This window comes from Carcharodon carcharias, chromosome 27, assembly GCF_017639515.1.
Source record: "Carcharodon carcharias isolate sCarCar2 chromosome 27, sCarCar2.pri, whole genome shotgun sequence".
NCBI lineage: Eukaryota > Metazoa > Chordata > Chondrichthyes > Lamniformes > Lamnidae > Carcharodon > Carcharodon carcharias.
In genome coordinates, this window is record NC_054493.1 from 16,135,155 (window position 1) to 16,156,578 (window position 21,424).

Genomic DNA, 21,424 nt, shown 5'->3' on the forward strand with positions numbered 1-21,424 from the left:
TGGGATATAATCAACTTGTGTTTTCCTGAGCCTCTACTCGGTGTATTGGGAGGTTTAGCCTGGATTGGAGTATCTTGCGTCCCAGGGATAGGCAGTGACCCGCTGATTGAAGCTGCCATCGCCATTTTCTGCTGGCAGCGGGTGATTGGAGAGTGTGGGGCTGGAATATTGTTGCTTTTCTGCTTTTCCCTGTCCCACTCACTGTGGAGCTGATGAAGAGAAAATCACTGATGGGTTTGTTTGTATCTCATAACTTCATATCTTTCTAATGGGTTAGTTATAGGTACATGGTGGGCCTATTCATTTTCTCTTTACATTTGAAATAAATATTCATAAAAAAGCAGCTGTTCCTGTGGGATCACTGAATAACAGCAATGCAAGCGCCGATTGTGGATTATTTTCCTGAAGCCAATATGCACCTTGACAATCCAGAGCTGTGGGGTGATGAATGTGATGGGTGGAAAAACAGTGAAAGCTTCGTCTCTGGCTGGCCTCGAACCACCAACCTTTACAATTAATAGCCCAATGCGCTGACCAATTGCGCCACAGAGACTAACACACAGAGTAGTTGCAAGATATTTACTTATAGCTTCAGATTGCCACTATCAGAATGTTCATTGTTCTCTATGAGTTTTACTTTTCCAAAATAAAGGGTGAGGCATTGACTTGGATACATGGAAACAGTCTGATCCCACCCACTGCAGACACATGCATGTCACCCGGAACCAGCGCTCCTACAGCCAGTGCCGTCTCCCTTCAAGCCTTTTGGCGCCTTGTCTGTTACCAAGTATTCTGATTGTCCCGAAACCAGTATTTGGTTTAAATTGTTGATGTGCAGTAAAGAGAATCCTTTCAATGTCTCAGATCAGTTAATTTCACTGACAACATCAGAGTCAATGTTCCAGTGCCTTATAGAAGGGAATGGTAGGTTGAAAAGTCAGCTGGACAGTTCACCCTCCATTCTCCTCTGATCCCTGTTCCCAAAGAGCTTCGAAAGAAAACAGGGGACTGGGTTTTCTGCTTTGGTTCCTTTTCCATCTTTCCAACTCTCAGCTGGCAACATTTTCCAAAATCTCATTGCAATTTTCCACCTTGTATCATGTCCCGAGATGAGGAAATTCAGATTTGTGGAAACATTATAGAGGCCTCAATTGTTCTCTTTAGAGCAAAGGAGGTTAGACAGAGATTTCCTGGAGTTGTTGAAAGTTATGGAATGGATTGGGGTGGTGGGGGCGGGCGGCTTGAGAGAGCAGAGAGGGGGAAACTGTTTCCACTGACAAGTATCCCAGAGGATTGGGATTTAAGATCATTAAAGAAAGACAGATTTGCATTCATATAGAGACTTTCCCGTCTCAAATCACTTTCCAGCCGGTAAGGGGCTTTGTGAAGTGTTGTCATTGTTGTGATGTAGGAAGCACGGCAGCCAATCATCGCTCAGCAAACCCCCACAAACAGCAACGTCATAATGAGCAGAGAATGTGTCTTTGTGACATTGATTGAGGGATAAATATTGACCAGGAAGCGGGGATAACTTCCTTGCTCTTCTTTCAAACAGGTTCATGGCATCTTCTACATTCTGGCACCTACATCCCGTTCATGTCTCTTTTTTCCATACTGAATATGAAAGGAGGGGTATCACCAGACCTGCACTGAGTCGTGGCTTCCTCGGTTCCCTGGTAATTCTTCGGATGTACAACTTTTCCTCTATTCTGAAGGCCGATACAAAGTGATTCAGTGGCATATCTGCAATTTCCTCAGTTTCGATTACAGTATCACTTGTCTTGCTAGTTTTTGGAAGCACTCATTGCTGATGGACATCTTTGAGATGGGGACCAAGTATGTTAACCTGCATCTGTAAACAAACCGCTAAAAGGTCTGCTAAGTGACAGTTGAAAATGGTTCATAACCTTTACTGTTCCGTGTGTGATGAAATGTGCTTCTTTTTCGTTTGTGGGATGTTTTTCAGCGAATCTGGAAGAGCAATTGCCAAGTGGCTGTAAGATGCTATACTTAATATTTAACAACACAAGTGAATTATCGAACTTCTCTTCACATTTAAATGTACAGGTTTTGATAATGTTTCTGCCCAATTTCAAACCGGGGTCCTTTTGTATGTTTGGCGAATGTGATATCCACCACACGACAGAATCACTGCGCTGCCGAAATCCAATGGACCTCTCCACAATGTAAACCTGCGCGGTCATGCAGCAGCGCTTTGCGTCCCTTTGGAAGAAATGGAATTCAGCTGCTATAATCAGTAATTCTGGAATCAGACTGATTTAGCAATGTCGTCATAAAATGACACAGCACATTAGGAGACAATTCGGCCCATCGTGTCTATGTCAGCTTTTTACAAAGAGCCTTCCAATCATTCCTAATTTCCCTCTCATTTTCCATAACCCCGATTTTTCTCCCTTTCAAGTCATTGCTCAATTCCTTTTTGAAAACTCTGAGTGAAGAGAAACAATATTGAAAGAGGCGCAGGGGTTTCTGCAGTGCCCATGCGCACTGTGTGATCATTAACAAAGTTTCCCTGATCCAATGACATCAAGAGTTGGACTTTAGATTCCGATATAATTTTTGAATCATTAATGTATTTATGCAGCTGATTTCATACCGAAATTTCAAAAGATTGTTTCAGATCAAGCATGTCATCATTTTTCTCAGTCGCTCTGTACAATCTAATTACCCTTGCTGTACAACCTGTTACAGAGACTGTTATAGAAAAGAGGCAAAGGTTTGCTGCAGCTATACAAAGCCCTGGTTAGGTCACACTAGGAGGACTGTGTATAGTTCTGGGAACGGCATCTTATAAAGGATCAATATTTGCCTTGGAAGTTTCAGAGGAGCCGCATTGATTCTGTTGGTGGGTTTGGAAATTGAAAGTTGTACATCCGCAGTTTGTGGCACTATTTCTCCTCACTGTTCACTTCATGTTCATGTCGAACACACTCGATGCTGTTACTGGCTGAACAACTCTTCTGTGTTTTAACTAAACACGCTGATATTCGGCGCTCCCTCTCCTGCCGCCCGGTTTTGGCCCTCTTCAGGGAATGTTGTTTTCTTGTTCCTGTGTGAACTGTCACAATGAACTGATCCTTGAGTCTCTTTCCCCGGGATCTACAAAACCCGTCACCTCTTTTTTTTTCATTCTCACTCTTACATTCGCAGTTGGAGTCAGTTCTCCTTTCGAGCTCTTCAACAAATCCTTTTGGACGGACAAGTGGCAGCTGAAATTTGACGGAAGGGTGAAGTGATTCATTTTGGTCGGAGAGAAGAGGAAACAGAAAATAAAGCGTACAGATTTATGTTGCACAGTGAGTCATTAGTGTCTGGAATGTATCAATGAGATTCAGTTCCACGAATTTTTACCATCCCAAACTTCATTCACATTAGTTGTGTAGCTTCATATTAAAATGGTTTGGAGATAAAAAGCAAACACGCAAGAGGAGATTGTTTCTTTTTGTAAGTTTTGGAACTGGAAATATCTGAGATGGAGAATATGAGTTAAAAAGTGTAACGTGAAAGTGAAGAATTTGATGCCTGTCAATTGCTTTTAGTGATGAATATCTGCCATGCGCTGCATTGTCAGTTTCACAGGAGCCGCAGTGATTAGGTTGGTGGGTTTTGGAAATTGAATTTGCATTTCACGGCTTTGGTGCTATTTCACTACACTGTTGATTTCATGTTCCAGCCAATAGCAACGATTGTTTTCATTGGCTGAAGAAATAATTTGTGCTCGATCTCAACATGACATTTTGTCGGAGAAACTTAGCCCTCGTGAAAATGGTCCAGAATGAAGAAAATGGCAAAAGTAGCGTGGGTAACCCAAATTGCAAATGCTGTATGGAGTTTCCTTGATGGTGAGGCTTTGGCGTTCTCACCACCGCGGCCCGGATCCAATTCCCAGTCAGGGCATAATCGTTTAATGCTCCTGTAAAACGACTATTATGTTACTGATTGAGAACAGAAAACACATTTTAGCCAGAAACAGTGGAGTAGGAATTGAAGCTTCTCTTCAGGAATGGAAATGTCACATGTGCAACAGGTCGAGAACAAATATAGATGAAGGGCTGGGAAGTGAAGAGAAAGGCTGTGATCGTTGAAAAACACTGCCAAGAGCAATGTTGGTACAAGGCAGAATATGGATGGGAATGGGGCTGCTTTTGCTGGAGCACTGTGTATCATTCTGAGAATGATACCTGATAAAGGATCAGTATTGATCTTGGAAACATGGCAGCGCTGATCCACCAGGATGTGAGTTCTGGAATGTAAGTGGACATTCTACCCTCTGTAAACTTGAGGTCATTCAAAACTCTGCTGCCGGTGCCTGAACTCGCAGCAAGTCCCATTCCCCTATCACCCCTGTGCTTTCTGACTTACATTGGCTCCTGACCAAGTGTTATCTTTAGTTTAAAATTCTCCTGCTTGATTTCAAATCCCTCCATCTTCCTACCCTTCCCTCTCTCTTCAATCTCCTAGAACACCAAAACCTTCTCAGGTATCCACACTCCTTGAGATGCGGCAGAAGAATGTGGCAGATTTTTTTTCCTACCGTTTACCGATAATTTGTTCTGGTTGAAATCAGTAATAATGAGGAAACGTGATCGGCAGGATGCGAACCTACATGGGGAGACTCCAATGGATTTCAAATCCATCGCCTTAACCACTCGGCCACGACTACATGGCTACGATTATGTTTTTATCATTCATATAAAATAATAGATGGCTACAGCAGAGCAGGAGGACATTCATCCCGTTGTGTTCGTGCCAGCTATCTGGAAGAGCGAATCAGCTGGTTCCACACAGACTCCCTTTCCCTCACAGAAATTCATATTTGTATTGTCTTCCCTTGTTGTTCCCATGGAAGAAAAACGCCGCATACTCCACTTAAATGGAAGCTTCCCCGCGTTTTGTGAAATGGCGTGAATACCAGCCCATTAAAACTGTGGAAATGATGTTAAGGCGGGTCTTGATACAGAGCCTTGGGTTGCTCGGCCACAATAGCAAATGGACACGCATTAACGCTTGCCTTATCTGGTATTTCCATTGAAGTATCGACCATAATGAAAGGAGCAAGAATCGGCCTTCAGGCTCCTCGAACCTGCTCCGTCACTTAATAAGATCATGGCGGATCCCCAGCCTCAATACTAATTTCCCAACCTATACCGACATCCCTTCATTCCCTTAGAACCCAAAAACCTATTCATCCCAACTTTCAATCGGCTCACCGACTGACGATCCACAGATCTCTGGGCAGTCCAAAGATTCACAAGCCTTTGAGTGAAGAAATGTCTCCTCACCTCAGTCCTAAATGGCTGATACATTATCCGGAGAATGGAAGCCCAGCTTTAGGCGCTCCAGCCAGGGGAAAACAGCCTCTCAGCATGAACACTGTCAAACTGTCTCAGGATTTCACACTTTTCAAGAAGATTACTTCTTAATATTCTAAACTCCAGAGAAAGCAGACTCATCCCACTGAATCTCTCCTCCTAGGGCAACCACCTCATCTCAGGAATCAATCCAGTGAAACTTGATTGCACACAGACAGCAAGAAAACAGAGAACAAAGAATGAAAGAAGGAAAAGAGGTAGAGATACTGGGAGATTGTGTGAGCAAAAGAGACCAAGGCCGATATACAGAGACAAAGAGAGACAGATAGAGACAGAAAGTGGGGTGGACACTGAAAGGAGCAGATACACTTCAAGCGGCAACCGCTTTGCAGAACACCTGCGGTCTATCTGCAAGAATGACCCAAACCTTCCTGTTGCTTGCCATTTTAACACTCCACCCTGCTCTCTTGCCCACATGTCTGTCCTTGGCTTGCTGCATTGTTCCAGTGAAGCCCAACACAAACTGGAGGAACAGCACCTCATCTTCCGACTAGGCACTTTACAGCCTTCTGGGCTGAATATTGAATTCAACAACTTTAGATCTTAATCTCCCTCCTCCATCCCCACCCCCTTTTTGTTTCTTCCCCCTTCCTTTTGTTTTTTTTCCAATAATTTATATAGGTTTTTCTTTTCCCACCTATTTCCATTATTTTTAAATCTTTATGCCCCCCCACCCCCACTAGAGCTATACCTTGAGTGCCCTACCATCCATTCTTAATTAGCACATTCGTTTAGATAATATCACCAAATTCAACACCTCTGTGTTCTTTTGTTCTTTTGTCTGTGACATCTTTTGATTATCTGCTCCTATCACTGCTTGCTTGTCCCTACAATCACACCACCCCCCTCCACTTCTCTCCCCCCACTCAACCCCCCACCACCCCACCTTAAACCAGCTTATATTTCACCCCTCTCCTTGGATTCACCCAGTTCTGCTGAAGGGTCATGAGGACTCGAAACGTCAGGTAATTCTGTTTTTGTTTTAGATACACTTCACCATTCCATATGATTGTTAACTTCGATTGGCTGGCTGAAAGAAGGAAGAGAAATGAAGCCTTACATTTAAACACAACCTTTTACCAATTCAGGACCACAGAAGGTTATGTCCAGGCAATGGGCTATCTTTGAAGTGTAGTCACTGCTGTAATCTAATACGGAGAGAGTGTGTTTGAAACATGCTTTTTCAGCAGGTGGCAAAATACAATCTTAAGAAATACATCTCAATGTTGAACCTTTCTTTCTAAAATTCTAAACATTTCATTGTTTGCTTGATGCAGATTCAGCGGATGTAAATCTGCAACTGACTGAATAAATTTCACCTTGAATCCCTGATGAAACAGGGACAAAGCATCCCATTTCTATCAGGTCATCTCTCAGGCATCCTGTTTCTGGAGAAAAGAGCTTCAGACTGTTCAGCCTTTCCTGCTGATAAAAACCAATCCGTTCCTGTAACATTTGTGAATAAACTTTTATTTTCCTGTTCCTTGTGAGGTAAAGCCGCAGGAGAAACAACTCCTAATGTCCGAGGGATTTAAGTTTGGACTGTTTGTATTTACAAATTCATTCCTTTGATGCCTTAACTACTGGACCACAAGGACTAGGTGTCTGTCTTTTTATATGTTGCTCAGTGAAAATTTCAACCATTTTTCATTAAGTAACACACGGTCACTTAGTCACTGAACAGTCTCCACTCAAAAACAAATAGAGCAGCAATTCTTCTCTTGCACATTTTAAAACTGCTCTTTTTTATTTGTACGATTTATAACGAAGCTGCACAACAGATGTGAATAAAGTTTTGACTGGTAAAAATGGAGAACTGAAGCGCATTGACACACGCAGAGGAACACACACAGACACATAGACTGAGAGTGACAGAAGACTGTAGAGACAAACACCCAGAAAGCAAGAATGTCACCAACTTGGCTCAGATTTAATTCTATTTCCAATTACAAATTTCATAAATGCTTTTAGGTGAATGGAAATAAGAAAACGCCAAAGTGTTTGGTTGGATGAAGACAATGCAGCAGATATTGTGTGGAGGGACTTTCAGAATGCATTTAATAAAATTGGAGCTGATGGGATAAAGGCAGAAAAGGGGCAGCAGCAGCAAGGATACAAAATTGGAAAAGGGATAGTGGCGGTGAATGACTGCCCTTCATATTGGAGGGAGGTGTAAAGTGGTTATCCACAGGGTTCAGTGTTGTTGGCTTTTATATACATTAAGGCTTAGAATTGGGTGGGACAGGACACAATTTTGAAGTCTGCAAATGACACAGCATGGAATTATAGATACGACAGTGAATTAAAATAATAGATTTTAATAGGACACTGACAGGGTAGTGGAATGGACAGGCTCATGACAGATGAAATTCAGTGCAGCGAAGTGTGAGGTGATACATTTTGATAGAAAGAATGAGATGATACAATAAATAGGACAATTTTAAGGTGATGTTTATGCAGAAAAAATTGAAGGCGGCAGGACAGGTTAAACGCATATGGGATCCTGGGCTCTATAAATAGATGCATAGAGAACAAAAGCTAGGAAATTATACTAAACCTATATAATTGCCCAGTTCAGTCCCAGCTGGAGTATTGTGTCCAATACTGGGCGCCACACTTTAGGGAGGACGTGAAGGCTTTGGAGAGGGAATGGAAGAGATTTACTTGAGTGATTTGAAGATTGATGGCTCACAGTTCTACAGATAGGCTGGAGAAGGTGATGTTGTTCTCCTTGGAACAGAGATGTCAAAGGCAAGATTTGATAGATCTGTTTAAATTCATGAAGGGTTTACATAGAGTAAATGATGGGGGCTTGGATTTAAGGAGATCGGAAAGGGAATCAGAGAGGACACTGTGGGGGGAAATCCTTTTCCATAATGAATGGTTAGGAATTGGAATGCACAGTTTGATGGGGTAATGGATATAGATTCAAGAGTGACCTTCAAAAGAGAATTGGACAAATGCTTGAAGGAGACAAATTGCAGGGATATGGGAAGGAGCCAAGGAGTGGGACTAACTGGATTGCATTTCACAAGAAGTGCTTAGTTGTAGGAGACAGAGGGTGATGACAGAAGGATGCTTTAGTGACTGGGAGCCAGTGTCCAGTGGTGTACCACAGGGATCTGTGCTGGGTCCCCTATTATTCGTCATTTATATGAACGACATAGATGACCATATGGGCGGTAGGATTAGTAGGTTTGCAGATGACACAAAGATTGGCCGGGTGGTTAACAGTGAGGTTGAGTGTCTTGGGGTACAGGAAGATATAGATGGGATGGTCAAATGGGCAGATAAGTGGCAGATGGAATTTAACCCTGAAAGGTGTGAGGTGATACACTTTTGAAGGAGTAATTTGACAAGGAAGTATTCAATGAACGGCATGACACTAGGAAGTTCTGAGGAACAAAGGGACCTCAGTTTGTGTGTCCATAGATCTCTGAAGGCGGAGGGGCATGTTAGTGAGATGGTGAAAAAGGCATATGGGACACTTGCCTTTATCAATTGAAGCATAGATTACAAAAGTAGGGAGGTCATGTTGGAGTTGTGTAGAACCTTGGTGAGGCCACAGCTGGAGTATTGTGTGCAGTTCTGGTCGCCACATTATAGGAAGGATGTAATTGCACTGGAAGGGGTGCAGAGGAGATTCACCAGGATGTTGCCTGGGATGAAACATTTAAGTTATGAAGAGAGTTTGTATAGACTTGGGTTGTTTTTGTTGCAGCCGAGAAGACTGAGGGGCGACCTGATTGAGGTGTACAAGGGGATCAAAGGTTACGGAGAGAAGGCGGAAGAATGGGGTTGAAAAACTTATTGGCCATGATTGAATGGCGGAGCAGACCCGATGGGCTGAATGGCCTAATTTCTGCTCCCACGTCTTATGGTCTCATTATGAGGGACATGGATAGGGTGGATAGGGAGCACCTGTTCCCCTTAGTTGAAGGGTCAGTCATGAGGGGACATAAGTTCAAGATGAGGGGTAGGAGGTTCAGAGGGATGTGAGGAAAATCCTTTTTACCAAGAGGGTGGTGACGGTCTGGAATGCGCTGCCTGGGAAGGTGGTGAAGGTGGGTTGCATTACATTCTTCAAAAAGTACCTGGATGAGCATTGGCACGTCATAACATTCAAAGCTATGGGCCAAGTGCTGGTAAACGAGATTAGGTAGGTAGATAGATCAGGTGCTTCTCACATGTCAGTGCAGAGTCGATGGGCCGAAGGGCCTCTTCTGATTGTGTGATTCTGTGAAGAGCCAGCTTTGACTCGATGAGCCAAAAGGCCTCCTTCTATTCTGTATTGTTTTGAGGTTTATTATACATAATAAACATCATATGATAGGATCATAGAGTACAGATGGTGACCGTTCATCCCATTGTGCCTGTATTGTCTCTGGAAATGTGACCAGTCTGTCCCACTGCTTCCACCAGCCATTCAAGCATTGTGTTACAGATCATCAAACCTCATTGAATAAAATCATCTCTGCCCATTTCCATCCTGGATTTTTTGTTTCAGCGGTTATTTAAAATCTGTGTTCTGTTGTTACCAACCACCCTGCCAATGAAAACAATTTCTCCCTATCTAGATGAAAACTAAAAAATTTCAACACCTCTATTAAATCACTCCTTAGTCTTCTCTGCTCCAAGAAGAACAATCCCAGCTTCTCCAGACAGTACATAAAACTGTAACCTCTTATCACTGATACTATTATAGTAAATCTTCCCTGTACCCTTTCTAACTCCTTGCCATCTTTCCTAAAGTGGACTTTTCAAAACGGAACACAATACTTCAAGTGCAGATTAATCTGTGATTAATGAAGATTCAGTATAACTTGCATGCTTTTCCACTCCATAATAAAGCCAAGGATTCTATTTGCATTTTTTCAAACAGCTTGATTGGGTGGTTCTGTTGCATTCAAATGCTTGTGTATACACACTCGCAGGTATTTCTGTTGCTACACCCTCTTTAGAATTGTACCATTTGGCTTCTCCTCTTTCTCACCATTCTTATTTCCAAAATACAAGATTGACTGTGAATTACTTTGAGATGTTGTGAGCCTGCAAAAGGTGCAAAACTAACACAGGCATTTCCTTTCTCATGACAGCTGATTTAAGGTTGTAAATTTTGCTCCAAATGTTCAAATGGGATGGACAGTCAAAGTCTAACTACTTCATTGCGGGAACAACTTTAGTTGGGAGTCAGTGAATTAAGAGGAAATATCCCATTCAGCGGTTCTTCAAGGTACCGCCAGCTCAATCAGCTCCTGTCTCAGCTCAGGAGACCTCAACAACTCCACATATTGTCCACAGGGGAGTTCTCCTGGTGCAGTGGGACCAAAGTTCGTGTTATTACTAACACCAACAAAAAATAAACTGGATTAATAGGATACTCATCACATTCTCTTTGTGGAATCTTGCTTTGTGCAAACTGCCTGTCAGTAAGAACTTGTGTTTATATAACATGATTAATATAATAAAACATCCCAATATGCTTCAGAAGAGTTTCATAAAGAAAAACTTGACACCAAGTCACAAAGGGTGATATTAGGGTAGAAGACCAAAATCTTGATCAGTGAGGCAGGTTTTAACAAGCATTTTTAATCAGGATAGAGATGGAAAGGTTTAGCAAGGCAATTTCAGTGTTTCATGACTAGGCACTGCCACCAATGGTGGAGTACTTAAAATCATGGATGCTGAAGAGGCCAGAATGAAATGAGTGCAGACATCTCAGAGGGTTGTGTGGCTGGAGATTAGGGAGAAAGGGAGGGGTGAGGTCATGGGGGAATTTGAATACAGGAATGTGAATTTTAAAATCAAGGCATTGCTTGACCAGGGGCCAATGTAGGTCAGGCAGCATAGGGGTGAAGGGTAAGCAGGACTTAACATGAGAAAGTACACAGGCAGCAAAGCTGTCGATGATCTCATGTTCCGGGTGGAGGGAGTGGCAGACTGAATGTGAGAGGCTGGCCAGGAATTCATTGGAATAGCCAATGCTAAATGTAATACCGGCACGGATGAGGGTTTCAGCAGCAGATCAGCTGAGGCTGGATGGAGACAGGTGACCTGGAGGTGGAAATATCTGGTATTAGTAATGGTGTGTTTATGTGATTGGAAGCTTATCATGGGATCAAAAATGATACAAAATTTGTGAACAGTGTGGTTCAGCCTCAGAGAGTTCCCAGGGAGAGGGATGGACTCGGTAGTTAGGGAAGGGAATTTGTCATGGTGACCGAGGACAATGGCTTTGGTTTTCCCAATTTTTAATTGGAGGAAATTTCTGCTCATCCAGTACTGGATGTGGGATAAGCAGTTTGGTAACTTAGTAACAGTGGAGGAATGGAGAGGGATCGTTGGGGAAAGTTGGGAGTAGTCAGTGTACATGTGAAAACTAATGCGGTGCCTTTGGATAATGTCACCTCATGGCAGCGTGTAGATGAGAAATAGGAGGGGCCAAGGATAGATCGTTGGGGGACACCAAGTTCAAGGACTTTGGAGAGGAAAGGGAGGTTACAGGTTAGGTGGGAGTTTGCAATGACTGTGGGGGTCAGGGTTTTTTATTAGGACAGATAATGACTGTGGATTTGAAGGTGAGAGGGACAGTAGAGAACCAGTAACAATATCAGCTAACATGGTGAAGTTGGGTGGCCAACAGTTTTGTGAGAATAGAGTAAAAGGAGCAGAGTTGGGCCTCACGGATAAGATGAGCAGAGTAAAGGGAGCAGAGGTGGGCCTCAGATAAGATTAGCACTGAAAGAGAGATAGAAGATTGGACAGACTGAGGCAAAATGCAAGGTCAGGCGAGGAGGAACTTTAGAAACAGTTTGTCCCGTTGAGCTAGTGGAAGGGGCGGCAGCAGCAGAGGCAGCTGATCAGCTTGTCTCAATTTTAGTGACTAAGAAGCTCCATGAGCTCCTCACCCTTGTTGTTGGAGTGTGGATGGGGGAGAAAGAGAGCTCTTCAGAAGGAATTGACATGTTGGAGATATTAAAAAGGCACAACACATTGTGTGTTTAACACAAAGCTGATTTATTTAACTTTTATCCAGAATATTTTCCCCTATAACTGGGTTGGAGTTTATTAACATCAGCAGAAACAGACCCCAATGAACATGGTTCAGTCCTGGATGTGATTGACAGCAAAACCCAATCACCGTAGTTCTACGTGAACCCGCTGGTGACTCTGCAGTGTGGATAGCCGAGTGAATTTCTTCCCACACTCAGAGCAGGTGAACGGCCTTTCCCCAGTGTGAATGCGCTGGTGCGCAATCAGGTGCGATGATTGCCTGAACCCAACCCCACAGTAAGAGCAACTGAATGGTCTCATGTCAGTGTGAACACGTTGATGGGACACCAGTTCCCAGGAACTTTTAAAGCACTTTCCACAATGCAGACATTTAAAAGGTCTCTCCCCAGTGTGAACACGTTGATGGTACATCAGTTCCCAGGAACTTTTAAAGCACTTTCTACAGTGCAGACATTTAAAAGGTCTTTTCCCAGTGTGAACCCTCTGGTGTTTCAGCAGACTGGATGACTGAGTAAATCCCTTCCCACACTCAGAGCAGGTAAACGGCCTCTCCCCAGTGTGAATTCTCCGGTGTACAGTAAGATGAGATGATTGCCTGAATCCAGTGCCACAGTGAGAGCACCTGAACGGTCTCTCATCAGAGTGAACACGTTGATGGGACATCAGTTCCCAGGAACTTTTATAGCACTTCCCACAGTCTGAGCATTTAAAAGGTCTCTCATCAGTGTGAACTCGCTGATGTTTCAGCAGGTTGGACGAGCGAGTGAATCCCTTCCCACACTTGAAGCAGGTGAATGGCCTTTCCCCAGTGTGAACCCGCTGGTGTGTCAGCAGATGGGATGAGAAAGTGAATCCCTTCCCACAATCAGAGCAGGTGAACAGACTCGCTCCAGTGTGAACTTGTCGGTGCTTCAGCAGGCTGGATAACTGGGTGAAACCCTTCCCACGCTCAGAGCAGGAGAACTGCCTCGCCCTGGTGTGAACTCGTTGGTGTTTCAGCAGGTTGGATGAACAAGTGAATCCCTCCCCACACTCAGAACAACTGAACGGCCTCTCCCCAGTGTGACTGCGACAATGAGTTTCCAGCTTGGATGGGGAAATGAATCCCTTGCCACAATCCCCACATTTCCATGGTTTCTCCTTATTGTGACTGCATCTATGTTCTGACAGGCCAGGTGATCGGCTGAACCCTTGTCCACACACAGAACACGTATACGGTTTCTCTGCACTGTGAACGGTGCTTTTTCCTTCCATGTTCAAAATCCGATGATATTCAGTTTACAATAAATTGGGTGACTTTGTCAGATCCTGATGTGATTTTGGGTTCGAGCTTCCTGACTGCAAATCCTCCCCTTCTAATCCCCTGTGAAATTGATTTAAAACAGAAAAAAAGGAGTGAGAGAATCCACAAAAACACAGACAGGTTATGAAATTGAGCTGAATGAATTTGGTAATTTGTGCGGCCGGCACAAGGAAAAAGTGACCATGAAAACTGCTGGATTGTCATAAAAACTCAACTGGTTCACTAATGTCCTTCACAGAAGGGAACCTGCCACCCAGTCTGGACCTACACAAGGCTTGGCCTTCCATGGATGGAGGGGAAGGGATGGAAGGAGAGAGGGAGAGAGAGAGAGAGAGAGAGAGAGAGAGACAGAAGAGTTGGGAGAGGCAGGGCAAAGGGCAGACATTTTATAAATCCACAACTCGACCAGAACTTTGACAGAATCTCCCAAACCCGGAGCCTCCACCATCCAGAAGGACCAGGGTAACAGGTGTGTGTGAACAACATCATCTCCGAGTCACACAACATCCTGACTTGTCTGGCATCCAGTACTGGATGAGCAGAAATTTCCTCCTATTAAACAGTGGGAAGGTTGAAGTCATTGTCTTCAATCTGCATTCTTTGAGGAGGTAACGAGCAGGTTAGACAAAGATGAGCCAATGGATGTTATCTACTTGGACTTCCAGAAGGCCTTTGACAAGGTGCCGCACAGGAGGCTGCTCAGTAAGATAACAGCCCATGGTGTTAGAGGCAAGGTACTGGCATGGATAGAAGATTGGCTGTCTGCCAGGAGACAGAGAGTGGGATAAGGGGGCCCTTCTCAGGATGGCGGCCGGTGACTGGTGGAGTTCTGCAAGGGTCAGTGTTGGGATCACAACTTTTCACTTTATACATTAATGATCTAAATGAAGGAACTGAGGGCATTCTGGCTAAGTTTGCAGATGACACAAAGATAGGTGGAGGGACAGGTGGTATTGAGGAGGTGGGGAGGCTGCAGAAGGGTTTAGACAGATTAAGAGAATGGGCAAAGAAGTGGCAGATGGAATACAACGTGGGGAAGTGTGAGGTCATGCAGTTTGGTAGGAAGAATAGAGGCATAGACTATAATCTAAATGGGGAGAGAATTCAGAAATCTGGAGTGCTAAGGGACTTGGGAGTCCTAGTCCAGGATTCTTTTAAGGTTAACTTGCAGGTTGATTCGGTAGTTAGGAAGGTAAATGCAATGTTGGCATTTATTTCGAGAGGACTAGAATATAAAAGCAGGGATGTGCTGCTCAGGCTTTATAAGGCTCTGGTCAGACCACATTTAGAATATTGTGAGCAATTTTGGGCCCCGTATCTCAGGAAGGATGTTCTGGCCCTGGAGAGGGTCTGGAGGAGGTTCACGAGAACGATCCCAGGAATGAAAGGCTTAACATATGAGGAACGTTTGAGGACACTGGGTCTATACTCGGATTTTAGAAGGATGAAGGGGAATCTGATTGAAACTTACAGAATACTGAAAGGCCTGGATAGAGAGGATGTGGGGAAGATGTTTCCATTAGTAGGAGAGACTAGGACCTGAGGGTACAGCCTCAGAGTAAAGGAAAGACCTTTTAGAACAGAGATGAGGAGAAACTTCTTTAGCCAGAGAGTGGTGAATCTATGGAATTCATTGCCACAGAAGGCTGTGGAGGCCAGGTCATTGAGTGTAATTAAGACTGAGATAGATAGGTTCTTGACTGGTAAGAGGATCAAAGGTTACAGGGAGGAGACGGGAGAATGGGGTTGAGAAACTTATCAGCCATGACTGAATGGCGGAGCAGACTCGATGGGCCGAATGGCCTAATTTCTGCTCCTATGTCTTATGGTCTTATAGTACAAACTCCGCTTTCTAGCCACCGATTCCATCCCTGTCCCTGCCAACTGTCAATTTGGCCCCAAGTTGAGCTTCCAACCAGATATCTGCATCATCACCAATACTGGCCATTTCCACCTCAGTAACATTGCCGACTCCACCCTACTCTCAGCTCATCTGTTGCTGAAACTCTCATCCATTACTTTATTATCTATAGACTCAACATCCTAACACTCCTGGCTGGCCTCCCGCATTCAACCTCCCTGTAATCTTGAGGTCATCCAAATCTCTGCTGCTTGTGTGCTTACTTGCACCAAATCTTGTTCACCCATCACCCCTGTGCTTGCTGAGTGACAAATGCTCCTGGTTAAGAAGCAACTAAAAGTTAAAATTCTCATCCTTATTTTCAAATTCCTCCATGGCCCCATCATGTCTCTAGAATCTCCTCCTGTATCAGGACCCATTTTTAACTGTTCTAGCTTTGGTGGTTGTGCCATCAGTTCCAAGGCCATATGCTGTGGAATTTCCTCCCTAAACTTCTCTGCCTCTCTACCTCACTTTCGTCCTTTAAGGCACTCCTTAAAACCGAGCTTTTTGACCGACTGTTCTAATATCTCCTTATGTAGCTTGGTGTTGAAATGTCTTGGAAAGTTTTATCATGTTAAACGTGCTAAATAAATACAAATTGTTGTTGTTGACTTGGAGATATATCACTGTTCCTTCATCATCACTGGGTGAGTAACCTGTAACTCCTTATCTGACAGCATTGTGGGATCACAAGGACCACAGCGGTTCAAGAAGGTCAAACATCATCTTCTCCTCAGGCAACTGGGTTTGGCAATATCTGCTGCTGTTCTTGTTAGTGATGCCTAAATCCCCAGAATAAATTTTAAAAGCATGTAAGATAGATTAAAGCAACCTGCAGAAATACTAGTTCCACTTTTACAGTGTATGGACAGTGTCAGTGACAGGTCAGGCAGTATCTATGGAGGAAGAAACAGAGTTAATGCTTCAGGGTTGCAGAAAGAATTACGGGGAATAAAAATGGTGCAGAATTTGATAGTCAATATAAGTTCAAAAGTGGAAGAGAAATGCAGCAATTCCTGACTATGAAAGATACTGTGGGAAGATAAAACTGGAAAGCCAGCAGCACATGGAAGGAGATGGGCAGCGGTGGGAATCTCATTTTGACATGTTCAGCAGAAGTGGCATTAAACTACTAAACATAACTAAACTACACCCATTATTCAAGGCAGAGAAAGTTAGACAATGACAGAGAGGTGATCAGAGAGGGAAGAGATGAAATAGAACAATGGATGGACATGGATTCAGATCCACAGTAAAGGAGTCACCCCAGTCCCAGAGACATAGAACCTCTCACAGATAACAGAGCTCTCAATGGTAGATGAATGGTCAAAAATAGTCACCTCTGAAACTATTTCCCTGTTTTCAATTTTAAGATCTCCTGCTGGAGCCTGCAGCTAGAAAGATATCAGAAGCACTGGAGTCAGAGAAAAATCTCGCAGTTGAGGAAATACCCGGGGAGCAGGGTGATGTCACCGCGCAATTGTTGGTGCGTGATGACATCACAGACATGAACACAGAACATCTGGGTCTGTGCAAACCAGTGATCACCACACATTATGAAGGATGTGAGGGTCCTTGAGAGGGTGCAGAGATTTGCCAGAATGGTTCCAGGGATGAGGGGCTTTAGTCGCAATGTTAGGTTAGAGGAACTGGGATTGTTCTCCTTGGAGCAAAGGAAGTTGAGGGGAGGTTTGATGGAGGTGTAGAACTCCATGATAGGTTTAGATAAGGGAGGTAAAGTAAAGCTTTTCCAATTAGCTGATTGTAAAAGTATAGGCACAGATTTAAGAGTTGGGGCAAAATCTACAGAGAGATGTGAGGAAGAATTTTTACACAGTGAGTGCTAATGACCTGGAACTCAATGCTTATACACAAAGGCCAATAATATTTAGGTCCTGATGAATTGAGTGATTCTGTCAGATTTTGATGTGATGTTTCATTTGAGTTTCCTAACTACAAATCCTCTTCTAATACCCTGTATAAGAAGTTTACAAAAGCTATCACTGTCTGTCCAGGACCTAAAGTCCTCCTTCTAACTCACCCTGTAAAAGGAGTTTCCAAAATCCATACCTGTCTGTCCAGGATAGAAATTCACAACAATCTCTGCTCCTCATTCCTGGCCCAGGATGACCGCGCATGCATTGCCCCTCACCGTCATCAGCAGTCCCTCGATTCAAGGATGATGCTTACTTAGGATCGCGAGTTTCTGCTGTGGGTATTCATGCAACTGAACAGAGCTGCAGATCTTTGGGCGCATGGAGCAGAACGTACGTCCATGAGGTAGTTGGATCAGGAGAGCATGACTTGCTTCCTTCTCTGCCGCCGTTCCGCCTCATTAAAAAGACATTGGAACTCAAAGGTTAATGCAGCTTGATGGACAAATTGTCACCATTCTGAACAATGAGTAACAAGCTCCTCCCAGTCATTCAAAACATTGCCCCATACAAAGATGGCGGCAGCGCTTGCGTTCTGCTGTACATTGCCCCCAATAAATATGACGGCCATTAACCCGGACAGGCATTGGGAGTTGAAGCCCCGCTCGGTGTAAACGCGGGGCCGAAAAGTTATTTTTCGGGGTTTGTGACTTACAACACATGCTTTAAAAGCTTGTACGTCCACCTGCCAGATCCAACGACCACTCGTCCCCGCCTTATTCTTACCATTTGCGGATCTGATAAAGAAGCTTCTCTCCACCGCCATTGCCCATTCCACGCACGCGCTATCCACTGTCCAACACTGCGCCTGCGCATTAACAAACTGTTACGTGGATAGGGGACAGTCTGCTCCGCTCGGAACTCTGAATAAAAGCCCCTCCATTGAAATTGTTTCAATTGTTGTTTTTGTTGTTATTAATTATTGTTCAAATTTTCGACCCTGATTTGATTTTTTGTTACGGACTGGAGACTGAGCCCAGAGGTCAATTAATAGAATTATGACAAATACTGAAAACTATCTCATGGACCTTTGATTATCCAGCAGGAAGAAGGGGAGTGGGGACTGCTGGAAAATCCAGAGTCCCCAAAACAGCAACAATGACAGCAGAATCCAGTGAGCTCACTGGTGTCCCTGCAGGTGGGAAGAACAAGTGCATCACAGAACATATGAACTTTTGAACATATGAAATAGGAGCAGAAATGGGTCATTTGGCCCCTTAAGCCTGCTCCACCATTCGATAAGATCATGGCTAATTTGTTTTTGTTTCGAATTCCACATTGATATCTACCACCGATAACCTTTCATTCACCTGCCAAACAAGAATGCATCTACCTCTTCCTTGAAAATATTCAATGACCCCGCCTCCAACATCTTCTGAGGCAGCGAGTTCCAAAGTCACATAACCCTCTGAGAGGAAAGAAAAAATTCTCCTCATCTCTGTCCTAAAAGGCCAACCACTAATTTTGAAACAGCGTCTCATGTCCTGGACTCAACCACAAGAGGAAACACCCTTTCCAGGTCCACCTTGTCAATACCGTTCAGGATCTTAAATACTTCAACCAACTCACCCCTCGCTCTTCTAAACTCCGGTGCAAACAAGCCCAGTCTGTCTAACCTTCCCTCATAAGACAACCCGTTCATTCAAGGTATAAATCCAGTAAACTTCCACTGAACTAGCTTCAACGAATTTCCATTTTCCCCTCAAATAAGGAGACCAAACCTGAATACAATACTTGAAATGTGTCCTCATCAATGCCCTGTATAATTGAAGTATAACATCCTTACTTTTATGTTCAATTCCTCTCATAATAAAGGATAGCATTCCATCAATCTATTTAATTGCTTGCTGTTCCTGCATACTACATTTTTGTGACTCATATACCAGATCTCTTTGCACCTCTCAATTCTTCATTCTTTCTCCATTTAAGTAATACTCTGGTTTTTATTCTTCTTGCCAAAGTGAACAACTTCACATTTTCCCAAGTTTTACTCCATTTGGCAGATTTTTGCTCACCTACTCAACCCATCTGTATCCAACTGCAAACTCCTTATGTCTTCTTTGCAGCATACTTTCCTATCTATCATTGTATCATATGCAAATTTAGCTACCATATCTTCCCTCCGCTCATCTAAGTCATTGATGTAAATTGTAAAATGCTGAGGCCCCAGCACAGGTCCCTACGGGACTCCACTCATCACATCCTGCCAATCAGAAAAATACTCATTTATGCATACTTTCTGTTTTCATCTAGCCAGTCAATCTTCTATCCGTGCTGACATGTTACACACTACACCATAAGCTTTTATTTTCCGCAGTAACCTTTGATGTGGTACCTTACCAAATGCCTTCTGGAAACCAAACTACAGCACGTCCACAGGTTCCCCTTTATCCACAGTGCATTTTACTCCTTCAAGGAACTCCAATAAATTGGGTAAACATGATTTCCCTTTCACAAAACCATGCTGACTCTTTCTGCTTATTCGAGTTTCTCTGAGTGCCCAGATATAGCCTCGTTAATGATTGATTCAAACACATTCCCCACGACAGACGTCAAGCTAACTGGCCAATTGTTACCTGTTTTATGCCTCCCTCCCTTCTTGAATAGAGGGGATATATTTGCTGCTTTCCAGCCTGATGGAACATTTCCAGAATCAAGGGAATTTTGGAAAATTAATGCCAATTCACCGGCTACCTTATTAGCCACCTCTTTTCAGACCCTAGGATGAAGGCCACCAGGGCCCAGAGACTTGGGAGCCCCCAGCTCCATCAATTTGCTCAATACTACTTTCCTAGTGATTGTAATTTCATCAAGTTCCCCTCTCCCTTCCATCCTTTGATTTACAGCTATTACTGGAATGTTTTTGCATCCTCTACAGTAAAGACAGAAGCAAAATGTTGTTAATTTCATCCACCATTTCCTTATTATATACTATTAATTCCCCATTTTCACTCTCCAGAGGATCAACGCTCACTTTACTTACCCTTTTCCCTTTTAAAGGACTGTAGAATCTATTGCTGTCCGATATGGATGTGCTAATCATGCATCAAATCTTTGAAATTTCGAGGTTGAGGTCAAACCCTTTGGTTCTTGGAATCATCTCACCTTGGATTCCCAGCCACTGACCTACTCATGTAGCCACATCATTTTTATGACTGGCGTAGTTTGGTTTCTGGTCAATGTTAACACCCAGGATGTTGATAGCGGGGTATTTAACGATGGCATGCAATTGAATGTCATGAGGGGATGGTTATCTTCTCTTTTTTTGGAGATGGCCATTGCCTGGAACTTGTGTGGTACGAATGCTATTTGCTATTATCAGTCCAATCCTGGATATTACCTAGGTCTTGTGGCAAACTGACACAGAGTGTTTCAGTATCTGAAGAGTCACAAATGGTACTGAACATTGTACAGCAATCAACGAGTATCCCCAGTTCCAACTTCACAATGGAGGGAAAGTAATTTAAGCGAGAAAGAGAGCCCAGTTCTAGACGCTCCAGCCAGGGGGAAAACAGTCTCTCAGCATGAACACTCTCAAACTATCTCAGAATTTCAGACTTTGCAAAGAGTAAAAGATCGAGACAAGGGACAGAGAGATTGTGTGGGTGAAAGAAATCGAGGCAGATATACAGAGACAAAGAGGGACACAGAGTGGAGTAGACACTGAAAGAATCAGATACACTTCACCATTCAATATGGTCAACAAACGAGGCTTTATGGATTGAGCTTAGAAATAATAAAAGGGGGCAGTCATACTACTGGGAGTATACTATAGACTCCTAAATAGTGAAAGGAAGATAGAAGAACAAATATGTAGGCAAATTTCTGCTTGTAAGAACAAGAGGGCAATAATAGTAAGATACTTCAACTATCCTAA

At 43.5% G+C, this 21,424-nt stretch overlaps 1 protein-coding gene across 1 annotated transcript in view; it reads right to left on the reverse strand.

Annotated features, from left to right (window-relative positions):
- LOC121270303 (zinc finger protein 850-like) overlaps positions 1-17,814 on the reverse strand; it is a 45,203-nt gene extending 27,389 nt beyond the window's left edge. The window contains exons 1-3 of the mRNA XM_041175610.1: positions 17,684-17,814; positions 13,456-13,770; positions 12,888-13,290 (exon numbers count right to left, since the gene is read on the reverse strand). Coding sequence (XP_041031544.1) covers positions 12,888-13,290; positions 13,456-13,661 — 609 coding nt within the window. The 5' untranslated portion in view covers positions 13,662-13,770; positions 17,684-17,814. The remainder of the gene's footprint in view (positions 1-12,887; positions 13,291-13,455; positions 13,771-17,683) is intronic.
- Between the last annotated feature and the right edge of the window lie 3,610 nt (positions 17,815-21,424).